Here is a 22,493-nt window from a genome sequence, read left to right on the forward strand (position 1 = left end):
GGCCCCAATTCTGACCACCCTGTCTCTGGCCCCCATAATTAGACACATAATTCATATTCTCAGGGTAATGATGATGATCACTTTCTGCATTCCACTGGCTACCAATTGTCTAACTAATGCAAGATGTGCATAAGCCCCCATTGATTGTATCTACAATGTGCACCTGCTGCTTCTGCCTTGACTCTTCCACCTTTTTGGTGAATATGCTCATTTATGTCATTAAGGTGGCCATATTTTCAGCAAGAGTGTTGGCCGGATCTAAGTCCACTGAGTGAACTACTAGAGTGATCGGTGCATTCTTGGTTATCCACCCCGAATTCTGTGCCATCTTGTCAAACAGGATCTGGATTTCTCTTCATGATTTGCTCAAGAATGCTCCACCAGATGAAGCATCAACATTAGCCTTCACGCTATCTGTTAGACCCATGTAAAACCGCTGCCCCAACATCTGGTCTGGAATACCGTGGTGCGGACATATAACCAATATCCCTTTAAATCATTTCCATGTTTCTTACAATGTTTCCATTGGTTTCTGTCTGAAGCTCAAAATTTCATCAATTTGATTAGCAGTCTTGTTGGGTAGATGAAACTTATTCACAAATTGCTTGACTAACTCCTCCCAAGTCACGATGGAATTAATAGGGAGTGAATTTAGCTAAGTCTGGGCAGCTCATGTCACTGAGAATGGAAACAACAACAACTTTATTGCTTCCTGAATTACATTGGGTTGCCTTGAATTTTGCAGATTGATAGGAAATTCTTCAAGTGTTGTTGAGGATCTTCAATGTATGACCCCAAAAATAGTCCCTTGTTTTGCAACAAGTGCAACATGTTGTTTGTGATTTGAAAAGATTCAACCTGTATCTGCGGGACTAATATCGTTGTGACCAAATTCTCTGTTGTGGGTTGCGCCCAGTCATATAGATGAGCCTCTAGAACTAGAGGTGCCACTACCTGCGCAGTTGGGTCTTCCATGTTATCCCCGTTGTTGTCTTTGATGTTTACCTGGTCTGCCATGTCTAGTTCAGGTTGTTCAGTTGATTGTTGTTGTTTGTTTTTCCAGTTGGCCTGATTCAAGGCCTTGAAAACTTTCTCGGAATATGATAATGCTTCAAACACTTCACCAGTTCTCGATGAGTTTCTAGGCATGCACATGTACAACCAAGTTAGCAAACATTAAAATTTCAATGTATGGATTGATAATAAAGAAAATTGACTACACTAAGAATTTTTGTATTTCTTTCAATTGTAATTGATAACATCATTAATTCCCTGGCAACTGTACCAAAATTTGATCACGCCCAACTATGCCTTATAAAAAGGACAAGCGGTCGTTGCAAATATAATCTGGGTATTAGCCTAGAGTCAAATCCCACGGGGAATTAACCTACCAATTACTTTTGTCAAACTCACTCAATTCTCCGTAATCAACTTCCAGATATTTTGAATAACAGCTGGTGATATTTCTACTAACTATAACTGAATAAAATTAAGTAAACTAAAAGCTAACTATGACTGAGTTGTAAACAAATAAGAGAAGGATCTAAGGTTGTGATTTCCCCTATTGATGGAATCCCTTCATGTTATGTTTCGTATAGATTTGCCTAATCGTCTCTATCGATCATGAGCACTCTTCCTACCGTAACTCTCTCCCGAGTAATTACGACAATTTACTAAACGCATTCTCCTGAGTTACGCTAGTTGGCTTTTATTACAGCTCACTTAGATCTCATCCAAGGTTTCGTTATCCCTAATCCCACCTTTAAACCATCGGTTATTGATTCCTTATATACTTTGGGAGTGGTGTTATTCATCAACTACCAAAATATGAACTCTCTCCCGAGTAATACATATTAAATAGGCACAGCTAATTGAGGATCCTATCAATTAACTACAACAAGAATGTATATGAACAAATAGAGATTAAACTGGGCAAACTATATTAACACAACGAGAAGTTCATCCCTCAATAGGTTCCACCAAAACCCTAGACTAAATAATTAGCTACTTATAATCATGTTCATAATAACTATAGCAAAATTTATCATGAATGATAAAAACAAAAAGAAGAAAGGTAGAACTCGATGTTGAATTATCCTCCTTGTTTTTTGCCTCTTCTTGCCTTGAACAAAACCATAAAAACCTTGATATCCTCTTTTTGGGCGAGCTGGACCTCTTATAGGTTAAGTAGATTACCCCCAAACTTCCAAGATTACCCCTAAAATTTCTGCGCTCCAGAATGACTAGCGCGGCTGCGCTAGTGGACGCGCATATGGCATTCTATACTGTCTTGTTTCTTCTGCTCTAGCGTGGCTGCACTAAGGCCGCGCTCAGCCCACGCTAGAGTGGATCAACTATTTCTCTCTTCTTTTCTTTCTTCTTTCATATGTACTCAACTCTGAGGGGCTTTCCTTGCTTTAATTTAGCTCCGAACACTGTCCTGAGTCCTCATAAGCACGACTTGCTCCTGCAAAACATGAAATTTACAATTAGAGCCATTTTATCGTCATTTAACCTTCCTAGAATGGTGAAGCATAGTCAAGTTGGGGCATAAATAGTCGTCAAACTACATGAATCTAGCCTATTATCATTGATATTCTGGAGTCCATTCGAAATTGTCCTTCTTCTTCAGAAGTGAGAAGAAGTGATGACATTTTATCGAGGATCGAGAGATGAACCTGCTTAGAGCGGCCAATCACCCGGTTAGCCTTTGGACTTCTTTCACACTTGTCAGCTGGTCTGGGATGTCCTCGATGGCTTTTATCTTGTTGGGATTTACCTCGATCCCCCTTTGTGAAATCAAGAAACCCAAGAACTTATCGGAGCTAACCCCGAACGCACATTTTTGTGGTTGAGTTTCATGTTATGATTCCTCAAGATATCGAAGGTTTCCTAGAGGTGTTTTAAATGGTCACCTGCATTCAAAGACTTGACCAACAGGTCATCTATGTAGACTTCCATTATTTTACATATTTGTTTCTCGAACATCTTGTTTACGAGCCTCTGATCAGTGGCTCTGATGTTTTTAGCCTGAAGGGTATCACATTATAATAATGTGTGCCAAAGTTTGTTAGGAATGAAGTCTTTTCCTGATCCTCCGAGTTTATCTTAACTTGATTGTACCTAGAATAGGCATCAAGGAAACTCATTAACTCCTGCTTGACCGTTGCATCAATCATTTGATCAATGTTTGGCAGTGGGAACGAGTCTTTAGGGCATGCCTTATTCAAGTCTTTGTAATCTATGCACATTCGAAATTTGTTATTCTTTTTTGGAACTATAACTACATTAGCTAGCCAATCAGGATTTTTCACCTCCCAGATTGTACCGATGTCAAGTAATCGAGTTACCTCTTCCTTAACAAATATGTTTCTGACCTTGGTTATTGGGTGTTTCTTTTGCATCATCAGAGGGATGCTTAGGTCCAGGCTTAGCTTATGCATGACCACCTCTAGCGAGATACCTATCATATTTGAGTGCGACCATGCAAAACAATCAATGTTAGTTTTAAGGAAATCTATAAACACCGACTTGATCTTACAATTGAGTCATGTTCCCAAGTGAAATTTTCTCTCTAGGAATTCCTCAAACAAAGCTACTTGTTCGAGCTCTTCTGCCATGGACTTGGTTGCGTTTGTTTCTTTCGGTACCTGAAAGTATCTCAGTACCGATAGGATTCTGATGCCCCTTTGTCTTTATCATATTCGCTCGGCTTGGGAGTAGGCGTTGGCTCATGTAATTGCTATTTGTTGGGTTCCTTCCCCTTACTGTTGGAAATTGACATTGTGTTCATTTCTCTCGCTACCGGTTGGTCTCCTCTTATTTGCTTGATTCCCTCTAAGGTTGGGAATTTCAGTAGTTGGTGATATGTTGATGGTACGACCTTCATCTCATATAACTATGGTCTACTGATAATTATGTTGTAGCCCATGTCGTCGTCTACCACCTTAAATAAGGTGGTCTTCGTGGCCCCTTCGGCATTCACGGCAATAGGATCTCTCCTCGAGCTGACACACTTACCAAATTGAGCACGGCAAGAAGTTTTTTTGCCATAATGATACTTTCGGTTAATTTGGCTTGCTCAAGCACTCTCTATTAAATGATATTGGCTGAACTTCTTGGGTCAACCAAAACACATTTAATTTAGAAATCTAGGACATTAAGAGAAATTATCAGGGCGTCATTGTGTGGGAGAAAGAGTCTATCGGTGTCTTTCTCCATGAAGGTGATGTCGTATACGACGACTTTTTGGAGTCTTTTGCTGTGAGTTACTGATACCTTTGTTTTCTTAGCTACCGAGAAAGGTACACCATTGATCTCATCATCCCCCCAGGCAAAATCATATTGATAGTTAGTCGAGGAGGGTCTTCCCCTATCTTTGAGGGTTTTGCATTATCTCAATTGCGGCCATAATTGTTCTGGCCGGTCACTCAAGAAATCATTGAGATGGACGTTCTTTAATAACATTGCCACCTACTCATGTAGATGTCGATTGTCCTCAGTTCTGTGACCATGAGTTCCATGATATTCACACCATAAGTTGGGATCCCTGTGGCTGGGATCGGATCTGATTGGCCTTGAGAACCGCACTTCCTTGTTGTTTCTCATTGTCGATACCATCTCTACTATGTTGATGTTGAAATTATAATCTAACAACCTAGGATATGAGGAATCCTGGGACCCCGGTACCTCTTTTTCTTGTAGTGGTCTGTAATTCTACCCATGGTCAGTTCTTCTATTGGGAGAGAACCTATCTAAGGACCAGAACCCTTTGTTGTCGCGTCCTTCGGCTCTCGCGTAAGGCAAGAATCGGCCCTTGGAAGATTGTCGGTCTGCATCAAAGTCATCCTTGAACTTATCCTGGTTCTTGTCTTGGTCCCATCCCTTAGTTTATGTCGGGAGGCCGATCTGATCATCTTCTAATCATAGCGGTTATGGGCATCCGCCCATGTGGTATCTTGGAACTCGAGTAGGCTTTCCTTCAATTTTTGAGAGGCGTTGGAGCTTTTCGGGTTCAAACCCTTAGTGAATGCCTCCACTACCCACTCATCTGGTACAACTGGTAACAACATTCTTTCTTTCTGGAATCTGATCACGAACTCTCATAGCAATTTGTACTCTCCTTGTGCGATTCTGAATGTCTGCCTTCCGGGCTTGGACCTTCCTACCCCTGCATGGGCCATAATAAAATAATTTGCGAGCATTTCAAGAGAATCTATCGAGTGCTTGGGTTGAAGTGAATACCATGCCAGTACCCCTTTCGTAAGGGTTTCCCTAAATTTCTTCAGCAGAGCTGACTCAATCTCATGCTGGGCCAAGTCGTTTCCTTTCATTGATGTTGTATAGATTGTGATATGCTCCTAAGGATTTGAAGTCCCATCGTACATTGGCATATATAGCATCTTGAATAGTTTCAAAATCAATTCCGATGCTGCGTTCGGCTTAAACGGTAACTGTGTGTACTTCTTCTAATCTGGTCCTTCAAAACTGATGGTACGCCCAGAATTTGATCCATTCAGCCGTGAAACTCATTCGCGTTATGATCCATATGCTCACTCATTTCCCTCATGAATCTCATGAGTTCGGTATTGAAGAGATCATTACCATTGTTGTCACTGGATCCATTGTTGGTCCTTCCAGCTCCATCGAAGTTGACCTCACCACTCAGGGTGTTGTTATCAACTCTTTGAGCGGTTTGATTTGCAGGACGTTAGGAGGAACTGGGCCTCTTCCATATGTGTTGCTGGAAGCGCCTGATAATGCCTACTTTAGTTCTGTCATGACCTGGTCCTGCCTTGAGAGATGACACATGTTGGCCTTTTGCTGCTCTCTAAAGATCCTTACCATTTTCACAACATGCTTGTCGTCGGTGTCATCAGGAGTCGTCTCCCGCACATGTTAGGGATATCGTTTGCCATGGACCGGAGTTGCCACATCCTCCTCATTGTAGGTGTTACTAATTGAATCTTCATGTTGACATAGATTTTCATGTGCCTCAACATTGTGTATGATGAAACAAAGAATCAAATGAGTTAGTAACAGATGCAAGAATCAACTCAATTACGCAATTGCCTAAGCCCCACGATGGGCGCTAAATTGTTTACCCATAAAATGATACAGTTGAATTTGGTACATGGTTTATAGACAAGCAAATTTATTTGCCAGATGGTTCACCAATTGTGCATGGCGTTGACTCTTGTCGCATTTTTGAACGAATGCCTTTGCGTCTTGTTCCATCCGGGTCCAGTAGTATCTTGCCCTAACCAGTTTTAGCACCGATGAATTTGCACCTGAGTGGTTCCTAACATTCCTTCATGTACTTCTCTCATTAGGTAGTCTGAGGCTCCTTAACATCAGACCAATAGGCCTTGGAAGAATCTTCTATATAACTATCCACCCAAGAGGCTATAACGCCGCTTTGGTTCGTAGTGCCCGAGATGACTTTGGGTATTTAGGCAACTTGCCATGCTAAAGGTAATCGATAAACTCATTCCTCCAGTCCCATACTAGCTTGGTTGTGTTTACTTCACAACAGCCGTCTACATCTAGTACTGAATGCATAAGTTGAACGGCAGTGCCGGAATCAGATCCTTTCATCAACGTAGATAACCCCAAATTGGCCAATGCATCTACTTCTACGTTCTCTTCTCTTGGTATGTGTATGATTGACTACTCTTTGAATCGTGTAAGCAAAGTTTGAACTTTAATCGCGTATTATTGCATGCACTCCTCCTTTCGATAAAAAATTCCATATACTTGGTTTACTACCAGTTGGGAATCACATTTGATTTCGACAACCTTGGAGCCAAGTCCCCAGGCCAGCTCAAGTCATGCAATCAAAGCCTCATACTCAATTTTACTGTTAGTCGACAAAACAGTTTTATGGCCTGCCTGAGGATCTCCCCCGAAGGAGTAATTAGGACCACCCCGATCTCGGACCCTTTCACATTAGAAGATCCATTTGTGAACAAGATCCAAACTCCTTGTGTTATTATTTCCAACAACATCATCGCTTCTTTTGCAGCCGAAGGCAATAACCTAGGACTGAAATCAGCCACAAAGTCATCCAAAACTTGTGATTTTATTGCAGTCTTAGGTTTATATTCAATATCAAATTTGCTAATTTCAACTGCCATTTGTCCAACCATCCTAACCACTCAGGTTTATGAAGGACATTATACAAGGGAAATATTGTTATAATGGCTATCAGGTGGCACTGAAAATAAGTCCTAAGCTTCGAGAGGCGACTACGAGAGCTAAGACCAATTTATTGAGGTGCGGATAACAATTTTCCACTCTTGACAAAAATTTTCTAACATAATAGATAAGAGATTGCGTACCTTTATCCTCTCGGACTAGAACAACACTTACCTCTACCTCAGATACCGCTGGGTATATTAGCAGATGTTCGCCTTCTCCTAGATTTGATAGTAACGGGGGGCTCGATAGGTAACATTTCAAGTATTTTAAGGCATGTTGATATTTTGAAGTCCATTCGAAATTGCTCTTCTTCTTCAAAAGTGAGAAGAAGTGATGGAATTTTTTCGAGGATATAGAGATGAACCTACTTAGAGAGGCCAATCTCCAGGTTTGCCTTTGGACTTCTTTCATGCTTGTTAGCTGGTCTGAGATGTCCTCGATAGCTTTGATCTTGTCGGATTTACCTCGATCCCTCTTTGTGAAACTAGGAAACCCAAGAACTTACCGGAGCTAACCCCAAACGTGCATTTTTCGGGGTTGAGTTCCATGTTATGCTTCCTCAAGATATCGAAGGTTTTCTTGGAGGCGTTTTAAATGGTCACCTGCATTTAAATATTTGACCAACGTGTCATCTACGTAGAATTCCAGTGTTTTACCTATTTGTTTCTCAAACATCTTGTTCATGAGCCTCTAATAAGAGGCTCCAGCATTTTTCAGCACAAAGGGCATCACATTATGACAATATGTGCCAAAGTTCGTTATGAATGAAGTATTTTCTTGATCCTTCGGGTTTGTATTAAGTGATTGTACCCGAAATAGGCATAAAGGAAACTCACTAACTCGTGCCCGACCATTATATCACTCATTTGATTAATGTTTGGCAGTGGGAGCGAGTCTTTCGGGCACGCCTTATTCAAGTCTTTGTAATCTACGCACATTCGAAATTTATTATTCTTTTTTGGAACTACAACTACACTATCTAGTAATCGAGTTACCTCTTCCTTAACAAACCTGTTTCTAACCTCGGCTATCAGGCATTTCTTTTGCCTCGCCGGAGGGATGCTTGGGTCCAGGATTAGCTTATGCATGGCCACCTCTAGTGGGAATTTTTTCATCTCCGAGTGAGATCATACAAAATTCTCAATGTTGATTTTAATAAAATAATTAACCTTGACCTGAGCTCGGGATTGAGTCATGTTCCCAAGTGAAATTTTTCTCCATGAATTCTTCAAACAAAGCTACTTGTTCGAGCACTTCTGTCACGGACTTGGTTGTGTCTATTTCTTCTGCTACCTTAAAGTATCTCGGTACCTAGTGGGATTCCATACCCCCTCGTATTTATCATTTTTGCTCAGCTCGGGAGTAAGCATCGGTTCCTGTAATTGCTATTTATTAGGTTTTTACTGCTGGAAACTGACACTACAATCATTTCTCTTGTTGCTGGTTGATCTTCTCTTATTTGCTTGATTCTCTCTAGGTTTGGGAAATTTAGCAATTGGTGATAAGTTGATGGTACAACCTTCATCTCATGTAACCATGATCTATCGAGGATTATTTTATAGCCAATATCCACCACTTCAAATAAGGTGGTCTTCATGACCCCCTCTGCGTTCGTGGGCAGCAAGATCTCCCCTCGAGTTGTCACACTTTCTAGATTGAACTCGGCGATAACCTTTGTCGCCGCAATGATGCTTACAGTTAATTTGTCTTGTTCCAACACTCTCCATTGAAATATGTTGGTTGAGTTTCCTGGGTCAACCAAAACATGTTTAATCTTAAAATTTAAAACATTAAGAGAAATTACCAGGGCGTTATTTTGCGGTATAAGAAGTCCGTCGGCGTCCTCCTTCGTGAAGGTAATAACGTCTTCAGCGACTTCCCAGAGTCTCTTCATGTGGGTTACCGATATTTTTGTCTTTTTGGTCACCGAGTAGGTTACCTCATTGATTTCACTTACTCCGAAAATCATGTTGATGGTTAGCCGATGAGGGTCTTACTCTATCTTCGAGGGTTCTGTGTTGTCACATTTGTCGCCGTAATAATTCTTGGCTCAGTCGCTCAAAAACTCCCTAAGATGGCCAAAAGCGTTGCCCCCTCCTCGAGTAGATGGTGGCAGTCCCTAGTTCCGTAGGCATAAGTCCCATGATATTCACACCATAATTTGGGGTCCCGTTGGCTGGGATCGAATCTGGTTGGCTTCAGGAATAGTGCCTCTTTGATATTTCTTATCACCGATAGCAACTCCATGACGCTAACGTTGAAATTGTACTCTGAAACTTAGGATAAGTGGAATCCCGGGACCTTGATACCTCTTTGTCTTGCAATGACCTATTGTTCTAGCCGCGGTCGGTTCTTCTATCACGGGAAAACCTATCCGCAGACCGGAACCCTTTGATGTCGTGTCCTTCGGCTCTCTCGTACGGCAAGAACAGGCCCTTAGAAGATCGCTAATCTGCATCAAAATCATCTTTGAATTTATCCTGGTTCTTGTCTCGGTCCCGACCCTTGGTTGATGTCGGAACCTGAGATCATCTGTTATCCTTATATTTGATTCATAACGGTTTTGGACATCAGCCCATGTGATTGCTTGGAACTCGAGCAGGTTTTCCTTCAACTTTCAGGAGGCGTCGGAGCTCTTCGGGTTCAAACTTTTTGTGAGTGCCTCAGCTGCCCACTTGCATGGCCGATAACAACATCCTTTCTTTTTGAAACCTGATCACGAACTCACGCTACAATCAGACTCTCATTTTGAAATTCTAAGTATGTCCGCCTTCCGGGCCTGGACCTTCCTGGACCCGGCATGGGCCTTAATGAAGAAATCTACGAGCATTTCAAAAGAATCTATTGAGTGCTCAGATAGAAGTGAATGCCATGTCAGTGCCTCTTTCGTGAGGATTTTCCCAAATTTCTTCAGTAGAACCGACTAGATCTCAGGTTGGGTCTAGTCATTTCCTTTCACTACCATTATGTAGGTTGTGATGTGATCCTAAGGATCTGAAGTCCCATCGTACTTTGGTATGTCCAACATATTGAACCATTTCAAAATCAATTCTCGTGTTGAGCTCGTTTTAAACGGCAACTGGTGTACTTCTTCGAATCTGGACCCTTCAAAACTGGTGGTGCGCCCGAAATTTGACCCATTCGGGCGTGGAATTCATTCGCGTTCTAATCCATTCGCTCGTTCATTTCCCTCATAAATTTCATGAGTTCTGTTTTGAAGGAATCGTTATCATTGTCGTTATCAGATTTGCTACTGGTTTTCCCGGCTCCGTCGAAGCTGACCTCACCCCTTGGGGTATTATTCTCAACTCTTTGAGCCATTTGATTTGCAGGAACACCCTCTTCCACTTGCATTGTTGGAAGTTCCTAATAACGTCTGTTTTAGTTCCATCATGACCTAGTCCTGTTTGAGAGAGGACCCATTATGGCCTTTTCCTGCTCTCTCAAGATCCTTACTGTTTCCGCAACATGCTCATCCTTAGCGTCATTGGGAGTCATTTCCCACACATGTCAGGGATATTATCCGCCATGGACCGGAGTTTCTAAGTCCCCCTCGTTGCGAGTATTACTAGTTGAATCCTCATGTTGAGGCAGATTTTCGTGCGCCTCTGTCACGACCCAGACTAATGGGCCGTGACGGGAACCTGGTGCCTTACTCAACCGAGTACCAATATAACGTATCTTTCGTATCATATTATCATAGGTAATGAACCAGAAAGGTTGTCATGAGATGACTAGAATAAAGCATGAGGAAGTACTCTATACCGACCTATACATATGACATACGGGCCTATAAGACCAAAATGATCACTCGTATACTGAACATAGGCCGACAAAGCTATACAATCTTTCATAAACATGATATATATCTACAAGCCTCTAAGAGTACATAATATCATAAAGGTCGAGACAGGGCCCCACATACCAATCAATACATGTACTAATCATACTGACCAAATAAGCAACTCTGGAACAAATGAAGCGCACAAACACCTTCCGCTGAGCTGGTAGCCTACTTGGAGGACTCTCAACCTGTCTACCGGGACCTACGGGCATGAAACGCGGCATCCCCAGGCAAAAGGGATGTCAGTACAAATAGAGTACCGAGTATGTAAGGAATGAACATCAGTAAATGAAAGTCATGAGAGAAACATGAAGTAAAAGACTCGACATGTAAGTCTGAATAGCTCTGTAAATCATTTAAAATGTCATGCATATATGTATAAATGTCATACCATGCACATATATACGTGTAAACAACATCATCAAGCCTCTGAGGGCATCCCATCATATCATCTCGGCCACTGTGGGTAAATCATCAACGTATACCAGCTGATCAGGTGGTGGTGCGTATATAACGCCGTAATCTTTTTCCATATCCCATATACATATATATATATATATATATATATATATATATATATATATATATATATATATATATGTGTGTGTGTGTGTGTGTGTGTGTACGTGTATATAACGTCATATGATCATTAGGTCAATGTACACGTATAAATGAACGCAATGCATGAGAAGCACGTCAATAAATCTCTCAGAACGTCATAAGACCATTATGCCTCTGATTAAATCATGAAATAAACTTTATCAACTTACATATTTTCTGAGACCCATGAACAGACGATAGATTAATAAGACATATGGAGAATCAAGAACATAGGAACCTCTAGTATTTCTATGAATATAGTCATTTATGGAAGTTGTGCATTTGCTCATTTCGTTTGTATCGTATGGATCATATCAAAAATAAAGAAGGGATAGCCTTAACATACCTGAACCGATTCTCTTGACAATCGCTCTAATATATGCCTTTTGCGAAAATACATAACGGCGGATCGAAGTAGGGAAAAATTCGTATGATATTCTTGAGAAAGATTGTACCGAGCTTTTTTCGAATTTGCAATTCACGTTGGACCTTGTCGGGGTTCATAAGAATCCCTTTAGAGAATTCCATCATCCGTTATTAAGTAAACATTGTCATTTCCCTTTAATGATGTAGGGAGGTGGTTTCTTTAATCAAATAGAGTGGGCCCCATTTTAGGATGACTAAGCTTTGGCCTAAAGCCCCTAATATGCCACCTATTTTAATGACTAAGAGTCATTACTTGGGCTGCCACGTTAAGGAGACTAATCAAACTTATCCAAATAAACTAATTAATTAGTTAATCTCCCACTAAAATTACTAATTACTCAATTATCCACATAATTAAGAATTACCTCAAATTACTTAAAATACTACTCACTTTTAACATATTTTATATACCTTACTATCATGGTCATATGGTACGTTGTATGGCACTAGTCCATAAATACCGGGTATTATAGCTCGGACCCTATTTTATCCCAAAATGTCAAATTTCGACGAAACTCATTTTCTTCGATTCGCTTACCCTCTCACCTTCACGAATTTACTTATCACTTGTCTGAAATAGCATAATACTTATAACCTCAAAATAATCTTATTCCTGAGCTTAATCGACGAAACCTTAACGTACGAAAATGCGAGATGTAACATCTCATTTTCGAGCTTTCATCAATTTACTTATGGCATACTTTTACGTACGAAAACATAGGGTGTAACAACCTCAACATTGTGTGCGATGTTGGCATCGTTAGCTGCCTTTTTTCCGATTTTTTGCTATGAAACAAAGAATCAAACAAGTTAGTAATAGATACATGGATCAATTCAATTACGCAACTGTCTAAGCCCCACAGTGGCGCCAAACTGCTTACCCATAAAATGGTACAATTGAATTTGTTACGTGGTTTATAGACAAGCGAACTGATTTGATCCAAAAATGATAAATAAATTAGATTAAAAATAAGACTTAGCATAAAAACCAAAGAAATGGCAGATTTGGCTCCGGGAGCGATGCCACCGAGGACAAAAATAATAGCAATATAAAGCAGGAAATAAAGTTATATTATTTAGCTTGAGAATAGAATGTATCACAAGTTTTGCCCAAGATTTTGTATGCTTACGATGGTTGTTGAAGTCCCTAATTATAGCTAGCTATGCCTAGGAAACAATATTCGAGGATCAACCCTCTCTTAAATGACAATAATAGGGGCCATTGACGAATATATAACGGCATGTCATGAATGCTAAAGTTTTCTGCAACGGCTGCCTATTTAATATTAAGGAATATTCTTAATTCTTACGAACATTCTTTTTGCTTCCGTTGATCATGCTCCCTTCGGAATTTATCCGATACCAATTACAGCTGTTATCCTCGATCTTGGTTCTTACTCGATTCATCTTTCGTTTGCCTCCGATTTCACGTGTCACACAATCATTCGATTATTTAATGTAAAATTAATTTTACCCTATACAGTATGTTTGTGTGGTAGTTGATATGTCCCAACATATTTCTATTCATGACAAGCATTATTGAGTTTCGACAGTCAGGTATTACAATAGCAACAACTATGCATAATCGCAAAGGATGCTTAAATGACAACCAATTCTACCGAAACCTTTAAGAAAACAAGAAAATAACAACTAATTTTATGATTATCGTCTGTTTCCGTTTAACGACATACATGTTTTATAACCAATATGGCTAAATGAAAATAGAAATCTAAGGAGAGGTTCAACAGCACCATCAATTTGAATAATTCAGATTTTCAATCACCATCAACTATTTGCAGATACTATATAGAGTATTAAAGTATCTTTACACAACCAATCATTCATTGTTTACCTTTTTACTATATTTATACTATACATTCGCCTACTATTTTTAGATTAAGTGATTAGATTAACGACCATTTAAGTTAATTCTTTATATATTAATGGTAGTTGGCTTCTTGAGTTTTGCCTTTTGGTTAGGGAGCGCATAACTGTAGATGATGAGCACAAATTGTAATGTTTACAAAGTTCCAGCCCTTCTATGAGAAGTAGATATACTAAGATTAAGAACAACTGGAAGATTTCGTCAAATGCATGAACCTTTGTTGCAAAAATAAAGTAAAAGGTCTAACAAAGGAAAAAGGCAGGCTATCATATCATTTAAAAATATTTTGCACAATATAAAATTATACTCATTTGTTCTAATTTATTTGATGCATTTTGAATTTTGAGAGTCGAAATGAGTTTTTTTATCATGATTCTTTATATGTCTTTAAATATTTTAATTTATTAATTATTGAGGCTTATAGTACTTTTAAGGTTTAATGTGTTCCCAAATATGTAAATTTTATTTTTAAAAAAAGAAAAAATTCTATTCGCAATAAAAATTGAACAGTTTAATTCTCGAAATTCGAAATACATCAAATAAATTGGGACAACGAGAATATTAATCACCATATGTAACCCATAGCCCCAGCCTTAATTTCTGGGATTGTAATATGCTGTTGCTTGTTCCGTTATTTTTTGAACCATAAAGGGATAAAGTTAAGTAATTATTTTCAGAACTCTATTAATATTCACCAACTGAATTAGATAACTGTTTGTTTAACTTTATCTAACATGGCAGCATCCGAAATCGAATGGTAGGACGAATAAACTACTTCCACTGAAACCAATTGTAAGCATAAATATAAACAATGTGGAAGTAATCATTGGTTAGTAAAGAACAAGAAAGTCTGCATTTGGTAAAAGCAATCTTTTACATATTAATATTTAAAAAGAAAAATATTTATGAATTTACTTTTTTTTTAATTTACATGGAAAAACATTATACATCTGAAAAGACAACACTACTTCAATTTTACAGACGATTTTAAATTTTAAAATTACTTTTGTCAATAGTAATATATCATCTCCTATTGCTTCTTTTGAGCCGAAGGTCTCCTGGAAACAGCTTCTCTACCTTTCGGAGTAGGGGTAAGGTCTGCGTACATACAACCCTCCCCAGACCCCACTTGTGAGATTATACTGGGTCGTTGTTGTTGTTGTTGTTGTTGTTGTTGTCAATAGTAATATATCCTTTCTTTAAACTCAATTTCCAGACACTAACAATTAGATGTTTACACTGATAATGTAATTTTTTATATATAATAGATGTAATTTAATTTGTTATATTATCAATGAACTTATTATTTCTAGATTACTAATTCTATATGATCAATTAGCTATATGTAATCTAGGCCGAAGCTTAAGGGTTCAATTGAATATCCTTTGTCGAAATTTTATATCGTGCAAATAAGCAAAAAAAATTCGGCATATAGGTGAACTTCTGAAGATTTTAGGGTAAATCCCAAATGTGGTTACAAAATTATTTTAGTTCATGAGTTCAAATACAAGGTATAGTATTTTATTCATATGACGGCACCAATTATGTAATTAATTTCTTACACCATCAATACATTAATCATTTATCCAACTCCTTTACACCGGAAATACTTTTGCAGAATATATTTTAGAATATTTGTGCAATACATATTAATTATGATCCAAAACCATAACAAATTAAACTGCGTGTTTTTTTCTTTTTTGGAATGTGAAAACTGGAGATACCATAAATGCTTAACGGTACAATGAAAATTGTGTCGGCTAAATATGTTTAAAGAATCTAATCATTGTTCATCAAATACAAAAAAATAGTGAGTTGTGTGGGGTAACTGATAATTTCATGTAGGGTCCACTATTCCAGCTCCTCCAAGTGGAGGGTCACACACACTCACATACTTGGCTAAACCAGCTGTTTTTCCTTCGTATTCTCTCATTCAATAGTTGGAATTGTTCTTAAACCCAACAAGATCTATTTTCTCTCTCTCATTAGTCACTACAAATGAAAAAGGGTCGCTAAATATTAGAGGGGTCCAATTTTTTTCTTATCTTTTTGTTTCTTTTACAGAGGAGAAGCCACATTGTGATTCTTGATATAGAAAAAGCTACAGTCTTTGAACAAAATTGAAGCTTTCTGAGATCTCTGGAGCTCTAATTTTGCAAGGTATTATTCATATGTTTCCCTTTTATCAAATCAAGAAAATTTTAGCTACCTGTTTGATTTTTCTTTCCTTTTGTTTTCTTCAAGTTCTTTGCTGTTTTGGTATATGGATAGTGTAATGTTGATATTTTTCTGTGAAATTTAACTCTTTAGGAAAGGGAAGCTACTAATTGAAATGTCATAGTTAAATTCCTTCCCTTTTCAGAAACTTTTGTTGGGGTATAGGTTGCATTATCTTAAATCCTAGAAAGTTTGTATTTTTGGTTTTTGAAGCTTATAGAACTATTCAAAAAGTATTGAAAAGGAGAACCAAATTATGCATTGATGAGATTCTCTTGTCAGCCTAGTATTATGTATCAAGAATCTTGCTTGCTCTTATCTCTGGTTGAGAAATTAGATTTAGATTATGTGGGCTCAGCTAACTTGGTATGTTGGTTATACATTTAAGTATTATCCATAAATCTTTCAGTTACTGTTTCATTTTTCAACTTGTATCTTGAGGTGGCCGAGGGACTCTTTAGGGTAAAATTTTGATCTTCCATATACCGCACACACGCCACCATCCCTGGACCCCACTTGTGGGACTCTGTTGTTGTTGTAACTTGTATCTTGAGGTAATCTTAGCTTCTATAAATTACATGTACATTAGTGTAAAATTTTGATCTTCCATACAATACCTCATAATATTAAGTTGGATATTTCTACTTTTGTAATATTACTTAGTTTACTGAATTTCTAAAAAAAAAAAAGTTGAATCATCCCTAATGTAGTATGTATTGTCTTCTAAATGGGGTAATTTGTGCAGAAGATGGGGAAGAAAGGAAGCTGGTTTTCTTCAGTAAAGAAGGCTCTGAGTCCGGATCCTAAGGAAAAGGCAGAGAAGGTTATCTTGAAGTAACAATATGCGTTACTTTTCTAGCATGATATAAGGATTTTTTCTTTTTATCAAAGGTGCCTGACATTTCTTGATCTCAATTTCAGAAAGCAAGTAAATCGAAGAAGAAATGGTTCGGGAAAAAGCATCCAGTACCAGATTCTTCAACTTTGGTTGTTACTACTGTTTCTCCTCCTCATCCTGTTCCTCCAGCAGAAGAGGTCAAGCTGGCTGAAGTGGAACAAGAGCAGACTAAACATGTTTATTCTGTTGCAGTTGCCACGGCAGCAGCAGCTGAAGCAGCTGTTGCAGCTGCCCAGGCTGCTGCGGAGGTTGTTCAGTTAACTACAGTTAATCAGTTTTCTGGCGAATCCAAGGAGGAAATAGCAGCAATCAGGATTCAGACTGCATTTCGAGGATATCTGGTATGCATCTGTACTCCTATGCATTCAAGTGATTTTTCCATTTCCGGGAAAGTTTCTTTCAGATATTTTATGATAAACTTGATTCTCTCAGTTTAAAAAAAATGCAATAGAAGGCCAGGGGCGGAGCCACAAGCTTGCATGGTTCCGTAGAACCCAGTAGCTTTGGCCCAAACCTTGTATTTTTCTTCAAAACTAATTTAATATATTTAAATAATTTATCCAGATCCCAATAAACTGCCCTTTCTGAAATTCAGAACCCATAAACTCAAAATTCTAACTCTACCTCTGAGAAAGCTATATTGCTGTACTTGTGAGAACATGTAATAAATGATCTGGTACTGAGATATAACTTACCGTGGGGATTTCTCATTTGCAGGCCAGAAGGGCATTGAGGGCTTTAAGAGGACTTGTGAGACTCAAAACACTAGTTGATGGACCTACTGTCAAACAGCAAACTGCAAATACTTTGAAATGTATGCAGACTCTATCACGCGCCCAGTCTCAGATTAGTTCTAGACGGAGCAGGCTGCTGGAGGAGAACCGAACTCTCCAGAGACAGCTTATGCAGAAACATGCGAAAGAACTTGAGAGTTTGAGGGTCAGTATTCTTTTTTAATTCCACCTTTCTTTATGACATATCTGAGATGAATCTGTTTTCAAAATAAACGTGACGCCATACAATTGGTATTCAGTATTTTAGCGAAGTTCCTTGGTACATGCTAAATACCGAATTTATGGGGGCGCTGACGTCAAAACTTTCTGCAAGATGGAATTTGGTGTATACATTTGACCATCCTATCATTGCACACTGTATATTTTCGATTTTGGAGATATCACCAGAAGCAACTCATCTTAGGGTGTAATTTATCGATGCCTTTTTGTGTATTTAACGGCTCAGGATATTAAATATATTATTTTGTGCTATCAGCCAAGTTGATCCTCTTTTCTTTTTACACTTTTTTCTTTGGGAATTTTGTGTGTGTGTGTGTGGGGGGGGGGGGGTTTCTCGTTGTTTGTATACTGTGCATTCATATCCTTGCGGGAATGTATAGTTTTTAAATGCCTCTTGTCTTATTACACTTACCATGTGCTGTTTTGATAGAAAGGGGAGGAATGGGATGATAGTCTACAATCAAAGGAGCAAATTGAAGCAAGTTTGCTCAGCAAATATGAAGCTGCAACGAGACGAGAAAGAGCACTAGCCTATTCATATTCCCACCAGGTACTCCACTAATCATTCTTTTATATAGGACAATTAACATTCTGAAATAGGGCAGTCCACTGTGGGTTAGATGTATGTAACCTTGTACCAATATTCCAAGGTGATGTTTCTAGGAATCATATTTTTGCCTCACATTTGTACAGTCAAATATTAACAATGATGCTTACCAAAAGAAAAACCTCAAATTTTAATGATGATATTATTGCTGATATCTTGGTTTCATCTATTTTTGTTTTCTCGTATTAGCCAATACACAGTGCATTTCTTTAAATGAATATCTTTACATGCATTTCGGGCATGTACAGAGGAGAAGCCCAGATGCTTCAGTAAGGAAGTATGAGCGGCTGGTTGTGGAGGGCACGAGAAGAGGTAGAGGGTGGCCTAAGAAGTATCGGGGAGAGGTAATCAGGCAGGACATGGCGAGGCTTCAGATTTCCGAGGACATGGCACTTAATAGGAAGATGTGGAAGTCGAGGATTAGGGTTGTAGGTTAGGAGGTAGTTGAGTCTTGACTTACTTCGTACCGTTGTTAAAATAGTCTGGTAGGGTTTTTGTCTAGATAGTTAGTGGCAATGTCGTGCCTTATTATTTCGCTTTTCAGTGCCAAGACTTATTTACTAGTTATCGCTTTTGCTTTGCATCTTTCTTCTGGATTTCATGTTGTTCCTATTTTTTTTATGATTTCCGTGATGATACTGATATTGTCCTCTTTTGTCTTTTTGTCTTCTTTTTGTCCTCTTGTGCCGAGGGTCTTTCGGAAACAGCCTCTCTACCCCTTCGGGGTAGGGGTAAGGTCTGCGTACACACTACCATCCCCAGACCCCATTAGTGGGATTTCACTGGGTCGTTGTTGTTGTTGTTGAACCTACATTCTGAATTTGTGGACAGCTCTTTTCTGCTTCTACTGTTGACATGACAGCAAACCTGGAAGAAGTCGTCAAAATCTACCAATTTGTTGTTTATGGATCCAACCAATCCTCAATGGGGTTGGAGTTGGTTAGAGCGATGGATGGGTGCTAGGCCAACGGAAACCCAAAGCATGTCGGAGAAAGAACTTAAAAGTGATCACATGTCTGTTAGAAGTGCCAGTGTGAGCATTGCTGGAGGAGAAATTACCAAGGCATTTGCCCGGCATCAGCTGAATTCTGAACTCCCTTCTTCTCCATCCAGCCAAAAGCCAAACCGTCGTTCAAGCCGCCAGTCCCCTACTACCCCTTCCAAGCCAGGCCCTACTACCCATTCCAAGCCAGGCGCTTCTCCAACAGCTAGAAAACTAAAACCAGCGAGTGCAAGAGTCAGTGCAATAAACCAAGATGATGACTCACGAAGCGTGTTTAGTGTTCAATCAGAACGGAACAGGAGGCACAGCATTGCAGGGTCATCCGTAAGAGATGATGAGGAGAGCTTGGCAAGTTCCTCCTCGGTGCCAAGTTATATGGCTTCCACTCAGTCAGCAAAAGCAAGAACGCGGTTGCAAAGCCCATTGGGCATGGAAAACGGTACAACACCAGAAAAGGGATCAGCAGGTTCTGTGAAGAAGCGACTCTCTTACTCAGCTTCACCAGCCATTACAAGGCGGCATTCAGGCCCACCAAAGATCGAGAGTATCTCCACAAGCACAAATACTTCTATTGCTGGCGTTTACGCGAATGGAGTTGTCAACTGACTCATCTTGTCACAAGTATTAAAGCTGTCCCTCGGCCCTGCAATACCAGTTAAATGCAGAGAAGATATAAGGATTTGAAACAAGGCATTATTTGATCGATTCGTGCAACTTCAACTTCTGCATAAAATCAATATGAAGTCGTTACTTTATGTGTATGCCTGCGCGTACTTGCTTTTTAATTTATCAAAAAAAAAAAAAAATTGATACATGCTTTTTAATTTTTTTTTCCTCCCACGAGTGTTGATGATTTCAGATTGTGATAGTTGTGAATTTATTTTAGAGAAACGTTTTTTTTCATTGTGATTATATGATTCCATCTTTAGTATGTACACAATATAGTGAAAAGAGAGACTGTTTCTTTATTTAGTCAATGGACATTGTTGTTTTTCTGTCCTTAAATCAATTGGTATTTGCCTTCAAGAATTCTGGAGATGTTTGCAAAGATGGCCTTAAATCTGAATGTTAATCATAATAAGTTCTCTATGCTTTCCAACAGAACTTCAATTCGAACCTGGCCAGAACAAGTATCTGCAGTTCTGAAAGCCAGTTTGCCATTCCAGAAAGCAAATATTAATTAAAGTAGAAGCTCGATTAGAAAAGAAAATAACATGATTCGGAGGTAGCAGGTGTCATGTTGAATTAGTTGTGCACAACTGGTCCTGACATCACGATTATTAAAATAAGTGAAGGGGAACCTTGGTTTAATTGGTAAAGTTGCTGCCATGTGACCAGGAGGTCACAGGTTCGAGCCATTGAAACAGCCTCTTGCAGAAATACAGGATAAGGTTGCGTACAATAAACCCTTGTGGTCTGACCCTTCCTCGGACCCCGCGCATAGGATGAGCTTAGTGCACCGGGCTGCCCTTTTGACGTAATTCGAAAAGAAAACTGCATTGGAAATTATTACATATGAATTGGATATCATGTGAACCATCAGAATGAAAACGGATGACAAATTGAAAATGGAAACATGATGTGCTAACAATATGTGCTAGTGCTACTATCAGCAGTAGGATGACTTACAATTAGCCCTCATCAGTTCTTTATATCCTCTGTCTACAACAATCCAAAGCTTTAAGCAGTGACAAAAAAGGAGAAAAAAAATATAAATAATTGCTAATTAAAATTTAAATAAAAAAAAAAGGAGACATAAGTTAACAAGATATGGATTAGGATGCATCTGCACTTAAAAATTTCTGATTGATACAAATGTCAAAAACTAATAAACATTAAAAAAAAATTAATAAACCTAAACTTACTTAGACCTTGGTACATCTACCAAATCATGTTGATTTATCCTGGTTAAGTAATGAGTCAAGTTCCAAATATACATTACTTAACCATAATTAATTGATAAAATTTGTGCAAAGAAACATACTCCAATCATACAAATATACGAGGACGGGTAATTTTACTAGGTGATGCCAGATTAGATAGGAGTATACACAACACTGAAATGACTTGTACAAGAGCAATTTTTAGATCTTTTCCACTACATAATACAACAACAACATACCAATTACAATGTCATAAGTTGGGTCTAGGGAGAGTAGTGTGTACGCAGACCTTACCCTTTACCTGACGAAATAGAGAGGCTGTTTTCAACAGACTCTCGGTTTAAAAAAGGTAAACCTTTCTACTACATAATATGTACTATAAAAAATAAAATTATAATGCTAGATTATGTATTTACAAATGCTGTAGTTGTAACGTATACGAGAATAATTCAGTAAATAAATAAAAATTTGAAGAGATTGGCCTCATGTAAAATATTTATGCTTATTCAGCATATACAATAAAAAGTAATGTAATCATAAGAATTATAAATTAAGAAAATATTAAACACTTAATTACGACTAAGTGATAAAAATGGAGCATAAGAAATGGGAGTAAATTTCCTCAGCCGGAGTCCAATAAAATTAAGGACCCGTTTGGCCATATATTTTGCCAAAATAAATTTGGATTTTATTTGGCAAACACATATTTGGTCATAGATTTTGGTTATATTTTGGCAAAATCCTAAATCTCAAATTCAAAAACCAGCTCAATAGCTGGTTTTGGGCTAAAATATCATTATTACATTTTTCAAAAATTGCTCCAAACTTTTATATTTTATAAAAGAACCCACCATTTATTATTTTGTAACAATATTGCTTCGTCTTCTAGGTCATTTGATGGTGAATCATATAGTTCA

At 38.5% G+C, this 22,493-nt stretch overlaps 1 protein-coding gene and 1 non-coding gene across 3 annotated transcripts; both read left to right on the forward strand.

The window, feature by feature from the left end:
- The first annotated feature begins 458 nt into the window (after positions 1-458).
- LOC142181367 (small nucleolar RNA R71) lies at positions 459-565 on the forward strand. The gene has a single exon (XR_012710035.1). It is a non-coding gene; the product is annotated as a small nucleolar RNA R71 (small nucleolar RNA).
- A 15,275-nt stretch (positions 566-15,840) lies between these two features.
- On the forward strand, positions 15,841-20,719 carry LOC107803685 (protein IQ-DOMAIN 3). Of its 2 annotated transcripts, none has more exons than XM_075254066.1 (6): positions 15,841-16,115; positions 16,918-16,995; positions 17,094-17,411; positions 17,788-18,009; positions 18,514-18,633; positions 19,553-20,719. In XM_075254066.1, exons 2-6 carry the CDS (start codon positions 16,921-16,923, stop codon positions 20,297-20,299), a joined length of 1,482 nt encoding a protein of 493 aa, XP_075110167.1. In that variant the 5' UTR covers positions 15,841-16,115; positions 16,918-16,920; the 3' UTR covers positions 20,300-20,719. The 2 variants fall into 2 exon arrangements, with proteins under 2 accessions (XP_075110167.1, XP_075110168.1); XM_075254067.1 differs by having other exon boundaries at positions 15,856-16,115; positions 16,921-16,995.
- The last annotated feature ends 1,774 nt before the right edge of the window (positions 20,720-22,493 follow it).

Source organism: Nicotiana tabacum, chromosome 5, assembly GCF_000715075.1.
Source record: "Nicotiana tabacum cultivar K326 chromosome 5, ASM71507v2, whole genome shotgun sequence".
NCBI classification, from domain to species: Eukaryota; Viridiplantae; Streptophyta; class Magnoliopsida; order Solanales; family Solanaceae; genus Nicotiana; species Nicotiana tabacum.

Bases quoted from the DNA above. Each gene is read 5' to 3' on its own strand.
- LOC107803685 (XM_075254066.1), top strand. From the start codon at position 16,921: ATGGGGAAGAAAGGAAGCTGGTTTTCTTCAGTAAAGAAGGCTCTGAGT. The intron at 18,010-18,513 runs GTCAGTATTCTT...CTGTTTTGATAG, and splicing joins AAGAACTTGAGAGTTTGAGG to AAAGGGGAGGAATGGGATGA. The intron at 18,634-19,552 runs GTACTCCACTAA...TTGACATGACAG, and splicing joins CCTATTCATATTCCCACCAG to CAAACCTGGAAGAAGTCGTC.